The sequence below is a fragment of the Chiloscyllium plagiosum genome, unplaced genomic scaffold, assembly GCF_037043375.1.
Source record: "Chiloscyllium plagiosum isolate Xiang-an unplaced genomic scaffold, Cpla_swu_hap1 HiC_scaffold_17, whole genome shotgun sequence".
NCBI classification, from domain to species: domain Eukaryota; kingdom Metazoa; phylum Chordata; class Chondrichthyes; order Orectolobiformes; family Hemiscylliidae; genus Chiloscyllium; species Chiloscyllium plagiosum.
In genome coordinates this window covers 29460174-29487397 of record NW_028270155.1, presented here as the reverse complement: position 1 = coordinate 29487397, position 27224 = coordinate 29460174, and the positions used below count along the sequence as shown (strand labels likewise).

At 41.3% G+C, this 27224-nt stretch overlaps 1 protein-coding gene across 1 annotated transcript in view; it reads left to right on the top strand.

The window, feature by feature from the left end:
* The window catches only part of dhx38 (DEAH (Asp-Glu-Ala-His) box polypeptide 38), a 136799-nt gene that overhangs the window by 74030 nt on the left and 35545 nt on the right, over positions 1 to 27224 (top strand). The window contains exons 18-24 of the mRNA XM_043706699.2: positions 78 to 185; positions 1078 to 1190; positions 1999 to 2207; positions 9561 to 9715; positions 15034 to 15189; positions 24086 to 24220; positions 24986 to 25111. Coding sequence (XP_043562634.1) covers positions 78 to 185; positions 1078 to 1190; positions 1999 to 2207; positions 9561 to 9715; positions 15034 to 15189; positions 24086 to 24220; positions 24986 to 25111 — 1002 coding nt within the window. The remainder of the gene's footprint in view (positions 1 to 77; positions 186 to 1077; positions 1191 to 1998; positions 2208 to 9560; positions 9716 to 15033; positions 15190 to 24085; positions 24221 to 24985; positions 25112 to 27224) is intronic.

The following is a 27224-nucleotide window of genomic DNA, read 5'->3' as shown; positions in this document are numbered from 1 at the left end:
AGTCCCAGTGCAGGCGCGATGACTGCCTTCTGTGCCATAACACTTATGTGATTATTGATGTATTTCTTTTTGTTAAGGCTCCAGATGGAATCCGAAAGTGCATTGTGGCTACAAACATTGCGGAGACATCACTGACTGTGGATGGGATCATGTTTGTTGTTGATTCGGGCTACTGCAAACTGAAAGTAAGAACATGTTCATCTGGCATACATTGCAGTATAAAAGTTCCATTAAGTTTAAAGGAGTCCAAAAATATTTCAATAGAAAAGAATAATTTGTTCATGAAATTACATTCATGAAAAATGTTACCCAAAACAATAAACCCTACTAAACTTTTAATAATTGCTACAAGTTTGATTTAGTGTGATGTATGATTTTCCCTTGAATCTCAAAAAGGTTACAGACCTAGTCCCTGGTGATTTGGTGTTGCTTAGAGTATGTCTGTTGGAGTGCTGCTTGAAATATAGGATTTATTCTGTTTCAGAAACTGAGGATAAGAGTTTTGATTCTTAAGGTAAGCTCCATTAGTGGTCAGATTATGTGCAGGAAATGATAGGTGGAGCATACTCATCTCTATAAAGGTCAGACATAAATTGGAAACTCCAATCTCCAGGCATGTATGCAGAAAATAGTAAATGCTCATGAAAATTCATTTGCAGAAAAGAAATAGCATTGCTTTCTTGGCTAAGGCATGATATATAGTGAGGAAGGAAGATGACTTTTTAATGAATACTGGTTGTTTGTGCTAAACTTCTGCACAATTGTTTTAAACAGGATATCACTTTAATACTCAGGAATACATCCTCTTAGGGCCCTGGAAGTACAGTGATAGTGTCCCTACCTCTGTACCAGGAGACCCACGTTTAAATCCCACTTATTCTAGACATGTGTAACACTATGTGTGAGCAGCTTGATTAGAAAATATCTACACCATCTTTAATTTTAAGCCATTAACAGGTTAGAACAAGAAACAGTGAGACAAAGCAATAATTTTCTTTGCTGTTATAAATACATATTGCCTGCCATGTATTTTACACTGCTTCAGTCTTTCTTGTCCCTTTTTAAACTTTTGAATAGGTTTTTAATCCTAGAATGGGTATGGATGCTCTTCAGATTTATCCAATCAGCCAGGCTAATGCCAATCAACGTGCAGGTCGAGCTGGAAGAACAGGTCCAGGCCAATGTTTTAGGTAAGAGCAAGTAATTTTCCATAATTTCTGTTCAGTGCATGCCCAACTTTTCCTTGAAAGATGTCCAATGACTACTCATGAAATGTGCTCACTTGTGAATGCTGAATGATGCCCACTTATAATTGTATAGCCTGTTTATATCTACACATGAATAAAGAGCCTTAGATAGGTTACCAGAATCTGTGGTTCTTCTGTAGGTAGAAATCAGAGTTGAAAAATATTTACTAAGGTAGGACAATAAAGCTTTTCAAATGCTGCTTCAAATTTAAGGTTTTGTTTTTGATTAGAATGAAACTACAATTAAAACTAACAACTTAGTTCAAATTACAATAAAAAGGCATAAACTAGAAAGGATGAAAGACTGCACAGAAAGGTTTCATTTGCATTTCGTCCACCCAAATGAACATTTTGTTACTGCCACTTGGTTTGCTCTCTTAAGTCTGACTTCTCTGACCTATTTAATAATGAAGGTTAAATAAAAGTATGTTTTCTGATCTTCTAGGGGACAGAAGAATTTTGTAATCGGCAATTTGCACTGCAGGCATTACAGAAATAGAAAGCAAAATTTTTACATTCACTTAAAACTTTCAGTTTTAATATAAGCCAAAAACTAAATGGACTGAAAATAAAATTTTATGTGGATTAATTTATTTTTGTGAGCGGTATTAAAATTGCCCAAGACAAACTGTAAGGTCATGCAAATATAAATTACAAAAACTATGTGTAAAAAACATTTCAGTGTATAAATGAAAGAGATGTGCGATCACTTTCCTCAATATAGTAGATATATTTTATTAAATTTGTGCAGGCTGTACACGCAGAGTGCATATAAAAATGAGATGCTGACCACCACTGTTCCTGAGATTCAGCGGACAAACTTGGCTAATGTGGTACTGCTGCTTAAATCGCTGGGTGTACAAGATCTACTCCAATTCCACTTTATGGACCCGCCACCTGAAGATAATATGCTGAATTCTATGTACCAACTCTGGATCCTGGGTGCCCTTGACAATACAGGTAATTGGGGGCAGGTATTTGAAAGTTTTTCTTTCTGAGCCTAAGCTTTTAGATGAAATATTTGAATTATGATTGGCTTTTGGAAAAGAACTATTGTCAGTCAAATTATTTCAAAAATATTCAACAAGATACAAGGTAAGGGATAATGGAATAACATCATATCTTGTAATCTGCAGCTCACTTTCATCTCGTATGTAACTGAATTTTGAATAACCTTGTAAATCTTGCTTGATACAATGTACTAAATGGTTGGAGTCCTAAGCCAGTATGTGTCTTGGTGTTGTATATTGAATTGGCTGGACAGTCAAAAACCTCACACTTGAGATCAATTGCTTCCATTACTATGGCAAAGACCTATGCAAAGATCCAAATAAGGTAACTGCAAATGAGTTGAATAGGGGATAATCCGCAAACATCTGTTCTGGTTTAATAGTCACTGAGATTTGGGTTCAGCAATTAAAGACTTCATTATACAAGCAAATGCTGAGAAACACACTTGGTAAAAGTTCACCAAGGTCTCTCCTTAATACGGAGTCAGCATGACAATTTATCATCTTTATTCTCTCATTTCAGGAAATGTTTTTACAATTCATTTGTTATTGACAGTCTCAGCACTTGCATCATATGCTTATTAATAAACAGCTATGCATGTCCCTTTCATGTTCTCATAAGCTCTGGGATATTAGTAATCACTGTGAACCTACCTATTTCATAAACTCTGGGACCTAATTCAAGCTGTGAATTAAGATTTACTAGAATTCCCATAAAATTTGTTGTAAGTCCCATAGTCCTGACAATATTGGTTACATTTCTCATCATCAGCAAATTTTGAAAAGATTTGTAGCTCTGGTTGAGGTTCTGGATGTAGGTTTGCTCACTGAGCTCGAAAGTTCTTTTTCAGAAGTTTAGCCACCATACTCAGTAACGTCTTCAGTGAGCCGCTGGATGAAGCACTGAATGTGTTTCCTGCTTTCTATTTATATGTTTGGGTTTCCTTGGAAAGCAGGAAACACCAGCAGTGCATTGTCCGGAGACTCACTGAAGATGTTACCTAGTATGGTGACAAAATGTCTGAAAAAGAACCTTCCAGCTCAGTGAGCAAACTTACATCCAGATTTCTCCTCATGCTCAGAAAAGGTGTTCATAGCTACATTTGTGTATTCTAAGGCTATTAGGGTGCATTTAAATATCAGTCTTAATCAGTTGTCTCGCTTCAATCCCTCCTGTTGGCCCTGGCCACAAACCTCTGAACCAGGAGGCTACTCACCTGGATACTGTACCCGAAAGATGTCCAGAGATCTTTCTGGAATATCTAGCATCATGTCCCTAAGCTTTCACAGTTCAACCTAATGTCTGGATGGAACCCACTGATGTCTATAGCTAAGCACCTTTAAGGATAGTACCCATACCTTTGCTTATTCCTTGTTTGTTGGTCAGTTGTCTCTGCCTCCAGCCATTGGCTTCGGGAAGCAAATACAAAATGGTTATCAAGTGTATGATACTCACAAATCCTGCCACCACATGATGGTCTTTGTCGTCTTCTGCTATAGCTTGTAGTAAATGAAAGGGTTTTGCCAATGTTGTTGCAAAGTCCAGGTGGTACTCTGGCAGGGACATACCTCAGTAGTTGAAACTTTATTGCTGGAACAGCACAGCAGGTCAGGCAGCATCCAGGGAACAGGAGATTCGACGTTTCGGGCACAGGCCCTTCTTCAGGAATGAACAGAGAGTGTTCAGCAGGAGAAGATAAAAGGTAGGGAGGAGGGACTTGGAGGAGGGGCTTTGGAAATGTGATAGGTGGAAAGAGGTCAAGGTGAGGGTGATAGGTCGGAGTAGGATGGAGACGGAGAGGTCAAGAAGAAGACTGCAGGTCAGGAAGGCGGTGCCGGGCTGGAGGGATCCGGCTGAGACAAGGTGGGGGGAGGGGGGATGAAAAAACTGGTGAAGTCCAAGTTCATCCCCTGCGGTTGGAGGGTTCCCAGTCGGAAGATAAGACGCTTCTCCTCCGACCGTCGGGTTGTTGTGGTTTGGCGGTGGATGAGTCCAAACCACAACCGGAGCACCCGGAGGAAACCCACGCAGACACGGGGAGAATGTGCAAACTCCACACAGTCATTCCCATGAGGCGGGAATTGAACCAGGGTCTCTGGTGCTGTGAGGCAGCAGTGCTAACCACTGTGCCACCGTGCCGCCAACTCTCTGTGTAAAGAACCCGTCTCTGACATCCCCGCTATACTTTCCTCCAACCAGCTTAAAACTATGACCCCTCGTGTTAGTCATTTCTACCCTGGGAAATAGTCTCTGGCTATCGACTCTATCTATGCCTCTCACTATCTTGTATACCTTAATTAGGTCCCCTCTTCTCCTCCTTTTCTCCAATGAAAAAAGTCCGAGCTCAGTCAACCTCTCCTCATAAGATAAGCCCTCCAGTCCAGGCAGCATCCTGGTAAACATCCTCTGAACCCTCTCCGAAGCATCCACATCTTTCTTATACTAGGGGCGACCAGAACTGGACGCAGTATTCCAAGTGCGGTCTAACCAAAGTTTTATGGAGCTGCAACAAGATCTCACGACTCTTAAACTCAGTACCCCTGTTAATGAAAGCCAAAACACCATATGCTTTCTTAACAACCCTGTCCACTTGGGTGGCCATTTTAAGGGATCTATATACCTGCACCCCAAGATTCCTCTGTTCCTCCACACTGCCAAGAATCCTATCCTTAATCCTGTACTCAGCTTTCAAATTCGACCTTCAAATTAAGCAAATTTGAAATTAATCAATTAGCATATCTGTGCATACGCCTGGGCGTGGCTCTGAATGAAACTTCTCCAATGTCCAACTGTGTTAAGTCAAATAAGTCCCCAGCCAGCACATAGAGTTAACCCTTTTTTAGTCGTGTATATTTTGTCCCTCAGTCCACAAGTTACATGTCCTTAGTGCTTCTCACTCAATTGTGAACTGTGATCATTTACAATTGAGATTTGCCATGAATTTAGAACCAAATTAGTGCAATTGACATGCACATTTTTTGTTCTTCTACATCCTTCCTCCTGAGCTTTATAATTCTTCGAGTCATCAGTCAGCTGATTAAATATGTGCTCTGCTTCACCTATTGATTTAGGATGATAACTACAGTTGACTTTTAACTATTCAACTTGTAGGCCAGTCTTAATGTGTTCAGAGTAACATCACCTTTGGGTTCCCTATCCTTATGATATTCTCCTTGGGAGGCAACATAACAGTGGGATGCTGTTGGCTTCTAATAACAACACATTAAAGCATCTTACACCAGTGCATCCTAACGTGATAATATTAATACACAATTCTGTATTGATTGTATTGTCCTTCAAGTATGTTTTTCCAGGTGAAGGGATGTAAATTGGTCCATCCTGGTGAAATCTTTATCAGTCCTACATTATCCCTTGTACCATTTGGGGCCTTTAGCAGCTACCTCCTTTCTCATCTTTGGGTCATGGCTTGAACTGCCCAGGATGCAGTCATGGTGCTCTTGCTGATGTATACAGTGGGCACCTGTCCTGTTGTGGTGCAACCAAGAGTATGTTATCCATCACTGCTATCCCTGACTGCTATCAATCTGGTGGTTTACCTGAAGCAAAACAATTACGAACCTCTGACCTTCTGACCTTCCTGTTGTCAAAAACAGATGTGAGTTATACACGCTTAAGCTGAGACTGCTAGGAGTGATATCACTCCATGTAGCATTTCTGGAAAATAAAGTTCTATACTCAGGACTAAGAATTTTGTTTTATGATCTATCTTTACAGAATATAGCCACTTTGGGTTGACAGTGCTGTTGGTTTTGATTTTTAGTTGATATTTCAAAATAAATAGACATTAATAACTTGTGAAGCCACTACCATGTCATAAAAGGGCCCTTTACCTTACTCTCAATGTAATTAAAAGTGGGAGCTTCTGAGATAGTGACAACTGAACACCTTAATTCTTGATTTCTGTATGGACAGTCAACCTTTGCCCTAGGAATTGATTCCAGCAACATGCTTTGTTTCCTTCTCAGGGAGTGTCTTATACTCCACAGCCTTTGCACCATATGATTTTAGACATGTCACTAATTACCATTCTATCTCATTCACAAGCTCTGGAGAAATTTTACAGTCCAATGAATTATAAACAATACACCTTTAAAAATGAAAATCAAACATTTATGATTTTGTTTGTTCTTTATCTTGGGTGATTTGCTAAGTCGAGCTGCGTCTTTTGTATCTCAGGATCATCTGATTGCTTACAACAGAGGGATTCAACCACTGGCATGAAATCTTAACCAGCCAATGAAAAGAATTACACCTTTTTGTTTTGTTACACCCTTTAAGAAGACAATCTCCATGCATTTGTGACATTTAATGGATTTTATTAATGAAAATTTTACAGAGCTACAAGGAGCAAGACTGTATTTCAAACTTTAAATTCTCTACTTGTGGCTTGGTGGGAATGGAAAGAATAATTGTTTTTCATAGAATCACTACTGTACAAATAAGAGGCCTTTTGGCCAATCGAGTCTGCACTGACTCTCGAAAGACTGTCCAACCCAGAACTAACCCCCACTCAATACATGTGACACTGCATTTACTATGGCTAATCCACCTAGCCTACACATCCATGGACATGGTGGCAATTTAGCATGGCCAATTCACCTAACCTACACATCTTTGGACTGTGAAAGGAAACCAGAGCACCCATAGCTGGAGTGTTGTCTGCTGAAAGAAGAGCTTGTCTCCTCACAGCTCGATAGTTAGCAGTATCTGTTGCCTGCCCAATTAGCCCTAATTCTAGAATTCTCTAAATGCTATCTTGAATTCTCTCAATGCTATCTTAAATTCTCTAAACGCCAGCAAAGCCTTGTCCCATTTCTCAGCATAATAAATTTCCCATTCTACATGTTAGTCTTCTAGGGAAAGAGTCAGCCACTTGCTGTACTCGTGTCCTTTGTCTTTACTCTCGATTTGTGATTGCAATATTTTATTTTCTTCTGGATTTTAACCTCTGCTAGTCTGAACTCCTAATTTTAAGATGGCATGCACATAATATTGCAATTGCCTTTTCATCCTTGACTTAAGGTTACTTATTCCGCTATTCATTATGCTTGTCTGAAGCCAATGACAGAGCCCATCTTCCTTATACATTTGATTTTGAGTCTTCTTATTTTAATCAATTATGAATTTAGGGTATCTGGAATTCATTGCCTAAAAATGTTGTAGAGGCAAGAATCCTCAAGACATTTTAATAGTATTTGGATGAGTACTTGAAACCCCTTGGCACAGAAGGTTACAGACTAGGTGCTGGAACATGGTATTAGAATAGATGGATGTTTGATAACCAGCATGGATATAATAGGCTGAGGGGCCTCTGTTGGTGCTGCAAAAACTGTATAATGAATGAACCTTTGATTTCCCAGCTGAAGTATCTGTCTGTTTTGGTGATGTTATGCTTCTCACCTGATGGTTCACTGTCTGGCTAGGAAACAGACTTCCCTGCTTTATCTCATTGGGTTAGGAAATATCCCCCTGATTTTATGGTACAAGTTACTTTGCAACAAAACTGTCTTCCCCATTTTAGTCCTTTCCAGGGTAAGAGTCAGCCACTTGCTGTACACGTGTCCTTTGTCTTTATTTACGAGTTGTGATTGTAATATTTAATTTTCTTCTGGATTTTAACCTCTGCTAGTCTGAACTCAGTTTTAAGATGGCATGCACATAAGTTTGCAATTGCCTTTTCATCCTTGACAGGTTTACTTATTCCGCTATTCATTATGCTTGTCTGAAGCCAGTGACAGAGCCCAGTATTCCTTATACATTTGATTTTGAGTTACTTTGCTACAAAACAGTCTTCCCCATTTTAGTCCTCAGCTACCCATCCATCAATATGCATCATTTTGCTCTAGAATTACACTTTTACCTTTTTTATTCAACGAACTGAACAGCAGTTGTGGATCCACAAAATCTCTAGTCATTACACCCACAGACCAATTCTCTGATCCACAACTTGGCTTATTAGTCAGTGTTCAAAATGGTCAGCCAACAGATGGTAAAATAAATGCACTCAACTTTGATGTTAGAGTCAATCCAGTGTCACTGGTTTACATTATGAAGACACTGGTTGCAGTGTCAAATTGCAACAGGGGCTTAGCAGCCATTTTGAGTCTTGGACACTGCCATCACAGATTTTGTTTTACAAGCAAATGTTGAAAGATACACTTGATAAAAATTCACCAAGGTCTCCCTTGATACAAAGTCAGCATAATTTGAGGCCTTAATTTGATTGTGTTAGGTCTTGGGTCAAATACCCTTATTGATAACCAAGGCAGTGCATGCTGTGCATTTAAATTTTGATCTTAATCAATTGTCTCACTTCTCAACCATTGGATCTCATTGATGGTTTTTTCAAACTTTGCCACAATTGTGGCAAAATACACACAGTGTTCCAAAATATCCTTAAAATGTTGATGAGTGGCTGTTTATTTGCAATAGTCCTGTGGTAATGGAGTTGCGAAAATTGTCGGATTGAGAATTATAGAGTTTTGTCCAAAATATATTGAAGGAAAGGCAGGAGATCTCTCTCTCTCTCGTGGTGCAGTGGTAGTGACCCTCCCACCTCTCTAGAAGGCCTGGGTTCAAGACCCATCCACTCCAGAAATGTATAATAACGTCTCTGGATAGGTTGATTAAGGGAAAAAAATATATGTCCAGAATATTGAATAATTTGTATAGTGGATCGTCTGATGTCGTGACATACATATGATCTAGCTTTTCATATTGATAAAAGCTGGAATATGCTGTTGAAATAAGTTTAGCAAGTTACTGAATTGCTTTCTGCAGCTACTGAAACAGTTACAGAAGTAAGACACTAAGTGGCTAGAAACACAAATTAAGGATGTCAAGCTTCTTGAAGGCCAGTGCAGCTGCAGCTATCCAGTTGAATGGTGAGCAATCCAATGCACTCCTGATAAATGTTGTAGATTTAAGGTCAGGAGAAAAAAAAACCCTTATTATGTTATGGTATGCTTCTGACCTATTGGATGATGCTTGATGTATTTCTAACTGAAACTGATGAACTAAGTAAAAAGAAGCTCAAAACTGCATCTGTTCCTGCTCAGTGGTACAGATGTTTACATGCTAACAATGAATACTGTCACATTGTCCAATCAAACTTAGTTTTCAATATTTTGACAATTAGAAAGGTAAATGTATTAACTGATAAAATTGTATAATCAGTCGTTTGATCTGGTCAATTTATTTTAGACCATAATGAATAAATGAAACTTTAATTTTATTTAATAATAATTCAAATACTTTATGTTATTTTTGTTGTCTGTATAGGCAGTCTGACGCCAACTGGAAGGTTGATGGTAGAATTCCCACTAGATCCTGCTCTATCAAAGATGTTGATAGTATCATGTGACATGAGTTGCAGTGCTGATGTCCTTATCATTGTCTCAATGCTTTCAGTGCCTGCCATTTTCTATCGACCAAAGGTATGTGCGAAGCTTATTTACTGAGATATTTTGTTACAGTGATGATGGAAATTGCAAGCGTCACCAGAATGATCTGCAACAATCTAGTATTAAACTGTGATTTTTCGTTAGATTAGAATTATTGTTTATTCTCTCTGTCTTCCTGTAGAAAAGATGCATAGCTTCCATGTAATAAGACATTCACAATGTTGCAGTACCATCCAGGAGTTCATGATATGGATGTAGTCTTTACATCATGATATGGCACAGTAGATTGTAGAATTCCTTAAAGTAAATCTTCAAGATTTTTGTTAAAACTGTGAGACTCAATAAAAGGCTGGGCATTTTCCTGCCTCAATAATTTATTCTATGGGTCATCTTAAGAAATAAAAATACAAGTAATACTTAGCCTTGAATAATTTTTAAAAAATAATTATTGATTTTTGTTTTATTAGAGTTTCAAATCCTTCCATCTCCATAATATTTGAATATTCTATATAACCCCAGTAAAATGCTGGTCCAGCTTGCAATACACACTACTCAATGGATTTTGGTTTATTAGTTTCTCAGTTCTATTTCCATGCTAATATATTACCTCCAATATCGTGGGGTCTTTACTTATTAAGCAGTAACATATGGTACTGTATCAAACACCTTAAATAATCTGCTGTTTCCCCTTCATCTATCTTGCATCTACCCCACCTCAAAGAATTCTAATAAATATGTTCAGCATGATTCTCCCTTCATGAAGCCTTTCTGATTCTGCTTGATCAATTTATAAATTTTTAAATGCTGTGCATATTGACATCCTTTATAGTAAACGCTAACATTTTCCCAATATTGGATGTTAAGCTAACTGGCCTATGGTTACCTGTTTTATGTCTCTATCCCTATTTAAATAAAAGATATTATGTTGTCAAGTTTTCCAATCCACTGGGTCTTTTTCAGAATCTAAGGATTCTTGGAAGCTTACTACACTGCATCCATGATGTCAGCAGCTACTTTTAACTTCCTAGGATGCACCCATCTGGACCAGGGGATGTATCGTTCTTGAGTCCTTTTTTTTCCTCTAATAATACTTATTGTATTTATTTCCTGTCCTCCTTTTGCCCTTTAATTATTTTAATATTTTTGGATTGTTGCCAGTGTCTTCTACTGTGTCCTCTGCCATATCCTGGCTTCCTAACTTGATCTCCAAGAGGCCATTGTTAACATTTGCCTTTCTCTTCCTGAATATTGCTTGCAAGTTTACCCTCCACATCTATCATCTCTCCTTTTTTGGTTGTCTTTTGTTGGTTTGTCAAAAACATTTCCATCCTCTTGCTTACCCCATTGTGTGTATCTTTTAATTTGATGCTATCCTTAATTTCCCCGGTTAACCATGATTGAATCTAAGAAGGAGATAAACCATTCTTCTCACTGGGATCTTCCTTTGCTGTGAATCACAACTTACTTCTGAAACAACTGCCATTGTTCCTCAGTTTGCTACTAAACTCCTTTTCCAATCTACGCCAAATATCTCTGCCCTCCCTCTTTTCTATTTACCCTTATTTATGTATAGCAGGTTTGTTTCTGACACGTGCTAAATTCAACTGTGTTATGGTCACTGTCACCTTTTACTCTGCCATCATTGATTAAACCTACCTCGTTGCACGTCACTTACAAAATAGGCTGAACCCTGGTTGAATCAACAATTTTTTTTAATTTATTCATCGAATGAGGGTGTCACTGGCTAGGCCATCATTTATTGCTGAACCCTAATAGCCCAGAGGCCAGTTAAAGGTCTACCATGTTGCTGTGGATTTGGAGTTACATGGAGGTCTGACCAGGTAAAGCTGGCAGTTTCCTTTCCCAAAGGACACTAGTGAACTTGATGGTTTTTTCCAACATTGACAGTGGATGCATAGTCACATTGAGACTATCAATCCCACAGTTTTATTGAATTCAAATTCCACTATCTGCTATAGCAGGATTTGTTCCAGAGTCCCCAGAATATTACCTAGGTCTCTGGATTAACAGTGCAGCGATAATACCACTACTCCTACAGAGGAAACTCCAAATATATTATGAATTCCTCTTTATTCCTACCTTAGCCATTCTTGAGTCTCCCAATCTACAAGAAGAATAAAGTCACCCATGATTGATGTGTGTCTTTTTTACATGCTCTCATCTCCTGATTTATTCTCTGTTCCACCGTATAGTTACTGTTAGGGGGCCTGGACACTTTGCCTACCAGTATCTTCTTCCCCTTATTTCTTACTGCTGCACATGTAGATTTACATCTTCTGATCCAAGATCATTTCTTGGTATCATTCTTAATCCATTATATACTAACAATGATACTCCAGCACCATATTCTCCCATCATTTCACAAAGTCACATGCCCCTGAATGTTTAGTTCCCACCATGTCTCCACAATGGCTATAAGGTCATACCCGTCAATCTGTATATGTGCTGTTAATTCAGTTATTTTGTTCCAAATAGATGTATTTGAGTACAGGAGCAGCTAATTTAGCTTATTTACTATTTTCCCCCCATTTGACTCTATTTACCGCTGTTTTCTATGTCTGTACACTGCATCCCTCCTGTCCTTTGGGTGTCACTAACCAAACAGCTGCCCTATAATGCTGCCAGAACCATAATTTGTAAACCTTCACTTCCCCTCTATGAAGCCTTTTTCTTTTCTAATTAGTGTAAAGCCTTCTGTCAAGCCCTAGTTACTCACATCAGTAAGATCGTGGTCCCAGCATGGTTCAAGTGAAGCCTGACCCACCAGAACCAAAACCTCATTTGCCCACTCCAACTTTTGAGAAATACATTCAAATTCCTTACTCTGTGTACCATCTGCCAATTTGAGCGTGGTCTAACTCAGGTAGTAGTCCACAGATTATTACAATGGAGGTTCAGCTTTATAATTTACCTTCTAGTTGTTCAAAATCTTTCACTAGACCCTCTTTTCTAGTCCAATCAATGTTGGTACCAATATGGAAGACAATAAATGGATCCCTATCTTCCTACTCCAAGTTTTTCTCCAGCCCTGAGGAGATGTCCATATCCTGGCACTGAGCTAGTAACGATCTTTAAGAGTCCTGTTCATGGCTGCAGAGAATAATATCTCCTCTTCAAAGTATATTGTACCCTATTACTATTAAATTCCTATTTCCTCCCTCATCTGAATTGCTTCCTATACCAAGGAACCATGCTCAGTTTGCTCCTCATCCCTGCAATCCCCACGGTGGCCTGCACTGCTTGCAAGACCCTCATAACTGTTGGACCATTCCAGGTGGCAAGGCTGCTGAATTGTAATCCCAAGTTCTCATAGCTGCTTCATCTATAGTCACACATTCCTGTACCAGATAATAGTACATTTGGAATTACTTAGTCTGAGTGGTGTGACCACCCTCTGGAGGTACGTATCCGGGTAAGTTTCCCCTTCTTTCAATGTGACACGATGTTTGCAGCCTGGTTTCTAGCTCCTCTGTTTGGTCCAATTTTCCAAAGTGCTAAGGCCTGCAACAAAAATATTGATATGATGGTGTGTTGAAGTGGCAGGTAACTGGAAGCTTGGGTCATTTTTGCAGACAGAGCATTGGTATTCTGCAAAGCAGTCACCCAGTCAGTTTGAAGAACAGCATTTCATTTTTCTCTTGGGGACCCTGCAGTCTCGAGGACTAACATAGAGTTCAATAGCTTTAGAGCCTGATTCCAACCTACAATGATTTTAACCCACCCCACACCCGGTCCTGTTATAGCAGGTTGTTTGTTTCATTTTAACACTTACTGCAGATGTATTCGCTCTTGATCACATTGATATCCATAAGCTTCCACATGTTGCAGCAGCACCACATTACCCATTCTGTCACCATTCTCATTTGATTTAATTTATAAATTAATTATTGTAGATTTCATGCTCTCTACACTTCAGTAGCTTTCCTACACAAAAAAAACCCTTGTTTTTATATTTAGCCAGCTATTTTTAAGAAGAGCGAAACATTGGAAAGCTAAACACAAAACCGAAAACACAATAACAGAAATTGATGGAAGAGGTCAGCAAGCCTGGCAGCATGTGTGGAGAGAGATCAGAGTTACTGTTTCGGTTCCAGTGCTCCTCCTTTAAAACTGAAGAGCTTCCTTTTACTTTAAAGGCTAGAAGTATTCACCATTTCTATTTACCAATCAGTTTTTTTCCCCTGCACTCAAATGGCTCTGTGGTTTGTGACATCACTCCACTGGTTTCACGGCAGGTCAGCCTCTAGATTCATGCTCTTTATCTTCTCCCACTCACTCCTCACTCCAGAGAGTTTACTTCTTGCAGTAAACCTTAGTAAAAACACTTGTTCCTTTTTGTACTAAATTCCCATTTCGAATCAAGTTTCCACTCACTCAGCCTTTGTCTCACTCCATGAAGAACACAGGACAGTAGAGCACAGGATCAGAGCCTTCAGCCCACCATGCCTGTGTTGACCGTGATGCTATTCTAAATTAATTCCATCTGCCTGAACATGTTCTGTATCCCTCTATTCCCTATCTGTTCATGTGTCTGTATAAATGCCTCTTAAACTTTGCCATGATATCTGCTTCTACCAGCTTCCCCGGTAGTGTATTCCAGGCATCTACTACCCTTTGTGTAAAAAAAAACTTTCCTCACACTTCTTGTTTTAAAAAAAATTCCTTGCACTTCTTGTTTAAAGGTTCCCCACTCACCTCAAACCTATGCCAATTGAATCTGTTCAGATCACTTTTAGCTGCAGTGATTAATACCCAATTTTAGACAAAGGAATTCAGGTACTTAAGAGTCATAGTCATAGAGATGTACAGCATGGAAACAGACCCTTCGGTCCAAACCGTTGCCACAATCAGGCAGCTACCTCCTTTAATTGGCTATTTAACTACTTAGTGATCTGAAAGTCTTTTTTTAGCTTGTTCACAGCTCCAAGATGTTCAACTACCTGGGAACGTGATTGTTATCGATAACTGGTCAGTAGTCCACAAATCCATCGGCTGTTGCCAACCAAAGCTCCATTTGTACACAATTGTTTGACTCCAGTTTGCTATCACTACAGTAACCCACAACTGTACAAAACAGTAATGAGTCTCAAATTATTTGTTTTCATGTAGCAATCTTTGCAATTCCTGGTTTTAAAGCAGTTCTCATTTCAAAGAAATAAACAGAACTTCTTTATAAGTTTTCGCACTAAAGTCTTCGGTGTAGACTTTTTTTTTATTTAAAAAAATTGTTTCTTTTACAGGTGAAAATACTGGTTTTAAAAGGGAATGGTTGAATATAAAACTAATGAGTTAGCAGCCTAAGAGAGCCAATACTTTTTTTAAAATTTCAGGGTCGAGAGGAAGAGAGTGATCAAATGAGGGAGAAGTTTGCTGTGCCAGAAAGTGATCATTTGACGTACCTTAATGTTTACCTGCAGTGGAAAAATAACAACTATTCCACTATTTGGGCGAATGAACATTTTATTCATGCCAAGGCAATGAGAAAGGTAATGTCAGTGTTAAGTCATTGCACGGTTAACATTTCCATTGGTATACTCATTAGTATTTGGTTATTTACATAGTAAGATCTAATTTTTGCAAGTTATTAGGTTTTATTATCTGTAGTGAGCAGAAATGTACAATGATCCAGGTGAGGCTGCATGAGCATGCTGTGCAAGGAGCTAAACTTTGTTTGAACTTTAGCAGGCCTGGCAGTATCTGTGAAGAGAAATCAGAGATCACATTTCAGGTCGAGTGAACGTTCCTTAGAACTGAAGAAGGGTCACTGGACCCGAAACATTAACTCTGATTTCTCTTCACAGATGCTGCCAGACCTGCTGAGCTTTCCCGGCAACTTCTGTTTTTGTTTCTGATTTCAGCATCTACAGTTCTTTCAGTTTTTGTTTTAAACCTTCATGTCCTCACCCTCCCACATTAATAGAAGTGACCACTGCACAGTCCTTGTGGAAACAAAATTCTGACTTTACACTGAGGATACCCTCTACTATTTTGTGTGGCAGTGTCATTGAGTTAGGAGGGTTAGATGGAGTACACATCTAGTAACCAAGAGTGGACCATCCTTCTCATCCTACCATAAAGATTCAATGAAGGGTATGGACTCCTGAAAATGAAGCATCAATCTGATGAAACTATAACAGCTTACTTAAATGCATGAGAAAGAGCAGAATAGCTCATGAAAGTCAAAGCTAAGGGATGTTGTGGTTCTGTTCGCTGAGCTGGAAATTTTTGTTGCAAACGTTTCGTCCCTTGTCTAGGTGACATCCTCAGTGCTTGGGAGCCTCCTGTGAAGCGCTTCTGTGGTGTTTCCTCCGGCATTTATAGTGGCCTGTCCCTGCTGCTTCCGGTTGTCAGTTTCAGCTGTCTGCTGTAGTGGCCGGTATATTGGGTCCAGGTCGATGTGTTTGTTGATGGAGTTTGTGGATGAGTGCCATGCGTCTAGGAATTCCCTGGCTGTTCTTTGTTTGGCTTGCCCTATAATGGTAGTGTTGTCCCAGTCGAATTCATGTTGCTTGTCGTCTGCGTGTGTGGCTACTAAGGATAGCTGGTCGTGGCGTTTCGTGGCTAGTTGATGTTCATGGATGCGGATCGTTAGCTGTCTTCCTGTTTGTCCTATATAGTGTTTTGTGCAGTCCTTGCATGGGATTTTGTACACTACTATATAGGACAAACAGGAAGATAGCTAACAATCCGCATACATGAACATCAACTAGCCACGAAACGCCATGACCAGCTATCCTTAGTAGCCACACACGCAGACGACAAGCAACATGAATTCGACTGGGACAACACTACCATTATAGGGCAAGCCAAACAAAGAACAGCCAGGGAATTCCTAGAAGCATGGCACTCATCCACAAACTCCATCAACAAACACATCGACCTGGACCCAATTTACCGGCCACTACAGCGGACAGCTGAAACTGACAACCGGAAGCGGCAGGGACAGGCCACTATAAATGCCGGAGGAAACACCACAGAAGCGCTTCACAGGAGGCTCCCAAGCACTGAGGATGTCACCTAGACAGGGGACGAAACGTTTGCAACAAAAATTTCCAACTCGGCGAACAGAACCACAACAACGAGCACCCGAGCTACAAATCTTCACCCAAACTTTGAAAGCTAAGGGATCCCAGAACCACAGGATGAAATCAAAGTTTTGTAGTTCTGCCACATCTATTCATAAATAGTGGTGGACGATTGAAAGAACCAGTGGGGTGAAGAAACTCCAGGAAGTTTTTCAACCCTCAGCTATTGTTGAGAGCCTAGCACACTGTTGCAAATTTTTTATTCTTTTCTTTTGTACTTGTTTTCAGTCAGAAGCACTAAGCAGATAACCTATCTCAGCTTCCTCTTCCTCTGAGGATTCCATCATTTTTAGAAGCCAATTTGATTCACTTAATGCAGTATCAGGACATGGCTGAGGTACTGCAAAAGCTGTTGGCCTTGACAGCAGCCTGACTGTAGGGCTGAAGATTTGTATTTCAGAACAAGCTGTACTTCCTCTGAGCTGTTCCAATGCATCTAGAGTGTTAAGTTGACATGACAAATTGGGAAAAGATTCCTGATGAAGGACTTATGCCCGAAACATCGATTCTCCTGCTCCTCGGATGCTGCCTGACCTGCTATGCTTTTCCAGCACCACACTCTCGAGTCTGATCTCCAGCATCTGCAGTCCTCACTTTCTCCAAATTGGAGGTATATCTTTTCCATATAAAGCCAGACAAAAAAATTCCATCAGACTTCTTTGCCAGTCAACAAAGTGATAGAAGATCGCTTACTCAGCATTATCTTGCCCACTGATTTACTCTGAGTTACCCATAAGCATTTGATTTCAGCCTTCATTATCACTTTGGTACAAAATGTGATCAGAAGTGCTGAATTTCAGAAATGAAAAGAAAATCACTACCCTTGACATCAACCCCACATTTGATCAAGTGTGACATAAGGAACTGTGGTAACATTTATATCAGTGGGAATCAGAGGGAAGACTTACCATTGGCAGGAGTCATAGTTAGCACAGAAGGAAGGTGGTTCTATTTGTTCTGGGCCCATAATCTCAACCCTGGGATGTCACTGCAGCAGTTCCTCTGGGCAGTGCTCAAGACTCAACCATTTTGCAGCTACTTAGTCAAGACGATTCATCTATCATAAGGTCAAAAGTTGTTGATGATTGTACAGTATTTTGCTCCATTCACAACTCTTAAAATCATAGAATCATACTTTACAGATCAGGTTCTTTGGCCCATCGTGCCTGCCGAAAATACTCCACTACTTTCACTAGGCCCATTTCTCACAGTCGGGTCAAAGCCGTGAATGATAAGACACTTGAAATGTTCATCCAAGTACATTTTGAAGGTTGTGACATTTCCCATCTCAACCACCCTTCCCAGTGCATTCTGGATCCCACCCACCTCTGGGTGGAAAAGCTTTTTGTCAAAGCTCTCTCCCCACTCCCTCCCACACCCCCGTCATTCTGACAATGTCCTGTACAGGATAGAGGTGGAACCTTTCAAAAAGATGCAGTAAAATGGTGTGTGTGAGCGCTATTTAGAGACTTACCCTCCAAAAGACAGTAGCGGTCTTGTTAATGTCCAGTCTGGCTGTCCTGGAGAGGGGGCGGGCGAGGGCTCACATGCACTGTGCTGCTGCTAGTCCCCTGAATGGGCAGCAGACTTAATAGAAAACTCCGAGCCCCAGAGGAAATGCATTGAATTGATTCACCAAATAATCAATTATCTGAACGAAATAGCGTCCGCCCATCTCGTTTGGATAATCGAGGTTCCTCTGTATATCTGCTTGGCATTTCTGGCTGGCAGTTAATGCAAATGATTCGGTCTTGTCTTTTGCACTTCAGTGTTGGGCTGCACCTTTACTGAAGTTGGAAATGTTCATCCAGTTTTCTTCTTTTAGTTAATGTAAATGCCCATGAACATTCATGATTGGATGTGGCAAGAGCAGAGCTTTGATCTGATCCACTGATGATGAGATCGCTGAACTCCATCTTTTGGATGCTGCTCAAGAAAGCATCAAGGCTTAAGTTGATAGGCAGAAAATTATGTTTACGCTACGTTAAGTAGCAGGCAATAACGTTCTACAACAGTGGAGATTCTGACCACTCATCGTGACACTGAACAGCCTTGCCATTGCCAAACATCCTTACTACCAACATTCTAAGCCTTATCATTGGCCAGAACTTTAATATGGCTATGAAATGTGCTTTTTATTGTGAGTGACTTACAATGTCTTAAAGTTTTTCACTGTCAATAAGGCACAAGCCAGGAGTGTGATGGAATATTATGCACATGCCTGGATGATTGTAACTTTATAGAATAACCTTTATTGTCATATGCATTCAAATGAGTGCAGTGAAAAGTTTATGATGCTGCCTTTCGCCACCATCTTAGGTACAGAGGACCTAGGTACAGACACCTTTAAGTATCATTACAGAGTTTAAAAAATTGAAACTTTATTGCTGGAACAGCACAGCAGGTCAGGCAGCATCCAGGGAACAGGAGATTCGACGTTTCGGGCACAGGCCCTTCTTCAGGAATGAGCAGAGAGTGTTCAGCAGGAGAAGATAAAAGGTAGGGAGGAGGGACTTGGAGGAGGGGCGTTGGAAATGTGATAGGTGGAAAGAGGTCAAGGTGAGGGTGATAGGTCGGAGTAGGATAGAGGCGGAGAGGTCAAGAAGAAGACTGCAGGTCAGGAAGGCGGTGCCGGGCTGGAGGGATCCGGCTGAGACAAGGTGGGGGGAGGGGGGATGAAGAAACTGGTGAAGTCCAAGTTCATCCCCTGCGGTTGGAGGGTTCCCAGTCGGAAGATAAGACGCTCCTCCTCCGACCGTCGGGTTGTTGTGGTTTGGCGGTGGATGAGTCCAATGACCTGCATATCCTCGGTGGAGTGGGAGGGGGAGTTGAAATGCTGTGCTACAGGTTGGTTGGGTTGGTTCGTCCGGGTGGCCCAGAGGTGCTCTCTGAATCGCTCCGCAAGTAGGCGGCCTGTCTCCCCAATATAGAGGAGGCCACACCGGCTGCAGCGGATGCAGTAGATGATGTGGGTGGAGGTGCAGGTGAATCTGTGGCGGATATGGAAGTTTCCCTTGGGGCCTTGGAGAGAAGTGAGGGGGGAGGTGTGGGCACAAGTGTTGCACCTCCTGCGGTTGCAAGGGAAGGTGCCGGGAGTGGAGGTTGGGTCGGTGGGGGGGTGTGGATCTGACAAGGGAGTCGCGGAGGGAGTGGTCTCTACGGAAAGCTGATAGGGGAGGGGAGGGAAATATATCCTTGGTGCTGGGGTCTGTTTGGAGGTGGCGGAAGTGACGGCGGATGATGCGCTGTACATGGAGATTGGTGGGGTGGTAGTTAAGGACCAGTGGGGTTCTGTCCTGGTGGCGGTTGGAGGGGCGGGGCTCAAGGGCGGAGGAGCGGGAAGTGGAGGAGATGCGGTGGAGGGCACCGTCGACCACGTCGGGGGGGAAATTGCGGTCCTTGAAGAAGGAGGCCATCTGTGTTGTACGTATTTTGAACTGGTCCTCCTGGGAGCAGATGCGGCGGAGACGAAGGAATTGGGAGAATGGGATGGCGTTTTTACAGGGGGCAGGATGGGAGGAGGTGTAGTCCAGGTAGCTGTGGGAGTCGGTTGGTTTGTAGTAGATGTCCGTGTTGATTCGGTCGCCTGAGATAGAAACAGAAAGGTCTAGGAAGGGGAGGGAGGAGTCCGAGACTGTCCAGGTGAATTTGAGGTTGGGGTGGAAGGTGTTAGTGTAGTGGATGAACTGTTCAACCTCCTCGTGGGAGCACGAGGTAGCGCCGATACAGTCATCAATGTAGCGAAGGAAAAGATGGGGGGTGGGGCCAGTGTAGTTGCGGAAGATGGATTGTTCCACATACCCTACGAAGAGGCAGGCATAGCTGGGGCCCATGCGGGTGCCCATGGCTACTCCTTTTGTTTGGAGAAAGTGGGAGGATTGGAAAGAAAAGTTGTTCAGGGTGAGGACCAGTTCGGTCAGTCGAAGGAGGGTGTCGGTGGAAGGGTACTGGGTGGTACGGCGGGAAAGGAAGAAGCGGAGTGCTTTGAGTCCTTTGTGATGGGGGATGGAGGTGTACAGGGACTGGATGTCCATGGTGAAGATGAGGCATTGGGGACCGGGGAAGCGGAAATCCTGGAGGAGGTGGAGGGCGTGGGTGGTGTCACGAACGTAGGTGGGGAGTTCTTGGACTAATGGGGACAGGACCGTGTCGAGGTATGCCGAGACTAATGGGGACAGGACCACGCCAACGCGACGGTCGGAGGAGGAGCGTCTTATCTTCCGACTGGGAACCCTCCAACCACAGGGGATGAACTTGGACTTCACCAGTTTCTTCATCCCCCCTCCCCCCACCTTGTCTCAGCCGGATCCCTCCAGCCCGGCACTGCCTTCCTGACCTGTAGTCTTCTTCTTGACCTCTCCGCCTCCATCCTACTCCGACCTATCACCCTCACCTTGACCTCTTTCCACCTATCACATTTCCAACGCCTCTCCTCCAAGTCCCTCCTCCCTACCTTTTATCTTCTCCTGCTGAACACTCTCTGCTCATTCCTGAAGAAGGGCCTGTGCCCGAAACGTCGAATCTCCTGTTCCCTGGATGCTGCCTGACCTGCTGTGCTGTTCCAGCAATAAAGTTTCAACTTTGATCTCCAGCATCTGCAGACCTCACTTTCTCCTCGAAGAGTTTAAAAAATACTGATGTTATAGAGTAAAAAAAAGATTAGCATGGGAACGGTTGTAAAAAGTCCAGAATGATAAAGTGACCATAAATACAGTTAAGTTCCAGTCCATACCCACTGGCTGCAGAGCATGAGGCCATGCTGCCTTCACGTGCTGGACGTACTCTGCTACTGCTGTGGGAATTGGCCCTTTCGCTCTGCTCCACGATGGGATTCAACCCATTCATTCTGCTGAAGGATGTGGCCTGCGCTTGCTCTGCCATGGGACTCTCCCTGTTCGCTCTGCTCTGCTGCGAGACTCAGTCCACACTTGCTCTGCCATGGGACTCTGCCTGTTCGCTCTGCTCTGCTGTGAGACTCAGTCCACACTTGCTCTGCCATGGGACTCTAACCCTTCAATCTGCTCTGCCACAGGACTCTGTCCGTTTGCTCCACTCTGCTGCGGGACTTGGCCCATACTTGCTCTGCTCCTCGACTCCAGTCTCTAGGCAGGGCAGAAAGTGGGGGTGGGGTAGAAAAAAAAGCTGCAAAGAGGAGAATGAAAAGAAAGGAAAGGGACTGTGAAACAGTGGAGCTCCGACTGGAGCCTCCTATTCTGCTGCCTTCTTGCAATCACATACTTCAACCTCACTTGAGAGACTTACAGCAGCCCATCCATCACTGTTGCGCTGTGCCTTAGACAAGGCTATAAAAACACTTTCAAAATCCATTATCTCTAATGCCTAGAAGATCAAGCAGGCGCAAAGGAATAGCAGCTTATGCAGTTTCCTCTCCATGCCATGTACCATCCTAACTTGGAAATCTATGGCCGTTTCTTCATCAATGGTTAAAAATTCTGGGGTTGTTTGCCACATGGACTTCAATACTCTAAGAATACATCACTACCTCAAGAGCAATTAGGGATGGGTCTTAAATGTCGGCATTACCAGTGATATCCATATCTCATGAATAATGATATCATCACAGCTGATGTTATTACTGAACAAATCAGATCCCAGACCGAAATTTAGCCTGATACATCATATTTTGTTTTTTTATAATGAGGTGGTCTCTCATTGAAACATAAGCGTGCAGTTTTGCAGATAAGGTTTTAATAATAAAACAGAAGATTGTTCCAAAAAATAAATGAAGATAAAATAAAATGAACCAAACTATTTACGTATAACTCATGATTAATGATTTCCAAAGACACACTAAAAATTTTATCCCATTAATCCCAAAAGTATCCTTTTAAAACACTCCTGCTAGAAAGAATTTCCTCCTATCTCACCATATGAGTATTAATTTTTAATGCTGGCTTTGAGTCTCCGTCTTGAGAATTGATAACCTCTTCTCAGTGGCTTCATATAACTGAGTCTAATTTTATCAACTTTAAATAGTCCCGTCAGCATTTTGCCAAACATTTCTGGTCTAGAACTCCAACACGGCCCCCTGGACTAAACCTATTTTTAACAATTCTAAACTATTTTCTTCCTTTCTCAGGAGCAACTACTTTATACATCCAGCTTCAGCTGTGAGTCCTGCAGAACTCCCCAAACTGAAACTCAAAAAAACTTTTTCCTTTAAGCTTGTGGATGTTTCCCTTTAATAAAGGAGAAAAAATATCAATCCCACACTGTCTAAACTAGAGCCTGTACAAATAATTTACCTTGTTTGCTTGTAAAATTTTCCTAATGTAAACAGAAACCTAACCTTGTCCAGGGAGTCTTCCTCTCTTGCTCCATGTGTTTTAAAAGAAATCTCCATGGCGACAGAAATACTTAAATATGCAGCCTGTATACCACTCATTCAAAATTCAAAAATCCAAACTCAAAAATAAGTTATGTGAAAGTTGCGTACGTTCCACCAAAATGTAGGCTATAATCACTGATTCATTCATATTATAGAATCATGGAAGTTTTTCATTATTGATCACTAATTTGCTCCATTGTTCAAAAGTTAATTATATAATGTATGAATCCTTGTAATTGAAGACATGTTGCCTTAGGAAACTACCTTGAATGCATTTGATTCATTTATTCCCTTGGCAACTTGTACAACCACTTTCTTCCCTATTTACATTCAGAACAAAATTTCCCACTGTTACTACTATTTTCTTCTTGAGTTGCACTTAGATGCACCCTAATCAGTAGGAAAACAAAATGTAGTCCTAAATATTTTGCATCCTTTCCTGTTCCCCAGCCTAATGATCATGATTGAATTCATCTAGGCCAACTTTTTTTTTGAGAAGTGCCAAACCTTTCTTGATATTACTCCCCATTTTACAATTTATTTATTCTTCCTAAGTATCCTAATTCATGTGCATTTAGCTCTCAATCTTATCCAACTGGTCGCTAATTGTCATTACTTTGTAACAAAATGAATGGGAACAAATGAGGACAAGTAACTTTCGTGGACTGTCAAATTTCTGGCTGCAAACTATCAAAGAAGAGTCTGTAAACATATTGAAAAAGGGATTAGATGTGGAGTGCATTGAGGAGTGCAATTGATCTAGTTGTCAATCTGCAGTCAAGCCAATAGATATAGCTACTAAATATTCATTCTTGAGGAATAGTATTTTGTATAACTGCAGGGGTGGACACAAAGGAATCCAACTTCATGCAAAAGAAATAATGAAATTTAGAATAATTGAGAAGAATTTGCAATGGATTTATTGACACACCTGTCTTTTTGTCAAAGGTTCGAGAGGTTCGTTCCCAGTTAAAGGATATAATGATGCAACAACGTATGAATATTGTATCCTGTGGTACTGACTGGGATATCATCAGAAAATGCATCTGTGCAGCGTACTTTCACCAGGCTGCAAAACTCAAGGTAAGAAAATGATTTACCTATTGAAAATGGTACATGGTCTTAATTTTGTAGTTTTACAGATGACTCCCAATCTTCTTCCTTAATACTTCATTTTGTATATTGCAGTATCTCAAATTTTCAGCTTCATTGTCTTTAACTTTTACTGTCATAGCTCTTCAACTTAGCCTGGTGTTTCCTCTAAGGATGAAGTAAGAAAATGACCAATAATATTGTTGATGCATGAAGAGAGGGCTTTGAATTTTGTGGGATTATTGTGCATTTTGTTGTGGAATGTTACTATTGTGGAAAAAAATGTGTATGCAGTCACTGTATTCCAAAAATAATATAATTTTAAAGTGCTTTGCAATGTTGGAAATTAAGGGATCATAGATAAACATTTTCATACTCCTAGGCTCTAAGGTTAATTGTCTTTCACTTCTATTTCATTCCAAAGCAATGTTGTGCTTTGTCCAATGTTGTACCTTGTTTGTTCGACTCTTACATCTGCTACCTGTATAATATTTAAATTCTGTTGTCACTGAACTAATTACGCGTGTTCTTGCAAATTTATATTGACTTCTGATTCCCCCACACCCCCACTTTAATCTGCAGTTTCTCTATGACCTCACCTCTGTAGCCTATTCCAGTGCTAAAGTCTGAATTTCTCAACCCTCTAATTCTATGAAGATAGGAATTCTTTAAAATTTATATCCATTAGGTTGTAGCCTTTGGCTTGTTTTCAATTTGTAAGAATGATTGGTTGTTCATTTTTTTTAATGTTTGCAGGGTATAGGAGAGTATGTGAATGTCAGAACAGGCATGCCTTGCCATTTGCACCCGACGAGTTCACTTTTTGGCATGGGTTACACCCCAGATTATATTGTATACCATGAATTAGTGATGACTTCAAAGGTATGTTTTTGAACTGCAAACCGAGCTCTGATGCTAGTTCAGTTGGATGAAAAAATTAAAATACTGCAAACTTTGTTACATACGATTTACTGTAGGGATTGGGGAAATTTTAAAGAAAATAATTATTTAGTTTACACTGGGTTGTTTTTGAGTGCAATTTTGTTAAGAACGTATATCAGAAAGTAACTTCTTTGTGTTTGACAATGCATTCTAATAGACTGAAGATTTGAAAAGATACACAAGATCTAATTGTAAATATGGATTTATATTAAAATATGACCTTGAAGGGAACTGGGACCTTTGAAGAAAAATAGATAAGATACTATAGACTCAGAACATACTTAAAAACTCAGAAGGGCAGCCTGCACAAGTGGTGGAAAAGTCGAGTTGATGTTTTTGTCAGAATTGGCATATTTGAGGAATTTTGACAATGTCTTGTGATTGTAGCCATATGTTGCATATCTAGTGATTTAGATAGGAAAATCTTAAACTTTACACATAAATTAGTTCATGCCATCCTGGTACTGCACAGTGATAAATAGTTTATAGTTGGATCAGAGTTTCACTTTTTATTCCCCACCCCCAGACTATTCGCTTTTTATATTAGGCATTTGATGTAAATAACTTAATTTCTGCTTTAAACAATTATCTGGTATTCTCTGTAGTTTAAAGTATCACGCAATGCTGTTTAGTCACCAATTTACTGCCGTCAATTTAAGTTATTTTAGTCTCAAATGAAAATAGTGGGACTCTATTATTAGAACTGCCATCTTTGCTGTTACAAAATGCTGCATGTTAAATCTTTAGGAGAGATGTACCCCAATTGTCAGACATATTTGTATTGCCTGGAAATAATTGGTTTGTGGTTATGCTGCAAGGTTAATTCAAATCTATTCTATAGGTATATCAGGAATAAAAGAATGACTAGAGTAAGATTAGAGCTTAAAAATGTGTTGCTGGAAAAGCGCAGCAGGTCAGGCAGCATTAAAGGAGCAGGTGAATCGACATTTCGGGTATAAGCCCTTCTTCAGGAATGAGGAGGGTGTGCCAAGCAGACTAAGATAAAAGGTAGGGAGGAGGGACTTGGGGGAGGGGCGTTGGGAATACGATAGGTGATAGGAGGTTAAGGTGAGGGTGATAGGCCGGAGAGGGGGTGGGGGCGGAGAGGTCGGGAAGAAGATTGCAGGTCAAGAAGGCGGTACTGAGTCTGAGGGTTGGGACTGAGAAAAGGTAGGGGGAGGGGAAATGAGAAAGCTGGAGAAATCTGCATTAATCCCTTGTGATTGGAGGGTTCCTAGGCAGAAGATGAGGCGCTCTTCCTTCAGGTGTCGTGTTGCTATGATCTGGCGATGGAGGAGGCCAAGGACCTGCATGTCCTTGGCCGAGTGGGAGGGGGAGTTAAAGTGTTCAGCCACGGGGCGGTTGGGTTGGTTGGTGCAGGTATCCCGGAGGTGTTCTCTGAAACGTTCCGCAAGTAGGCGGCCTGTCTCCCAAATGTATAGGAGACTACATCGAGTGCAGCGGATGCAGTAAATGATGTGTGTGGAGGTGCAGGTGAATTTCTGACAGAAATGAAAGGATCCCTTGGGGCCTTGGAGGGAAGTGAGGGGGGAGGTATGGGCGCAAGTTTTGCATTTCTTGCGGTTACAGGGGAAGGTGCCGGGAGTGGAGGTTGGGTTGGTGGGGGGTGTGGATCTGACGAGGAAGTCACGGAGGGAGAGGTCTTTCTGGAATGCTGATAGGGGTGGGGAGGGAAATATATCCTTGGTGGTGGGGTCTGTTTGGATGTGGCGGAAATGACGAAGGATGATACGATATATCTGTTTGGTGGGGTGGTAGGTGAGGACCAGTGGGGTTCTGTCCTGGTGGCGATTGGAGGGGCGGGGTTCAAGGGCGGAGGAGTGGGAAGTGGAGGAGATGCGGTGGAGAGCATAGTCAACCACGTCTGAGGGGAAATTGCGGTCTTTGAAGAAGGAGGCCATCTAGGTTGTTCGGTATTGGAATTGGTCCTCCTGGGAGCAGATGCGGCGAAGGTGAAGGAATTGGGAATATGGGATGGCATTTTTACAGGGGGCAGGGTGGGAGGAGGTGTAATCTAGGTAGCTGTGGAAGT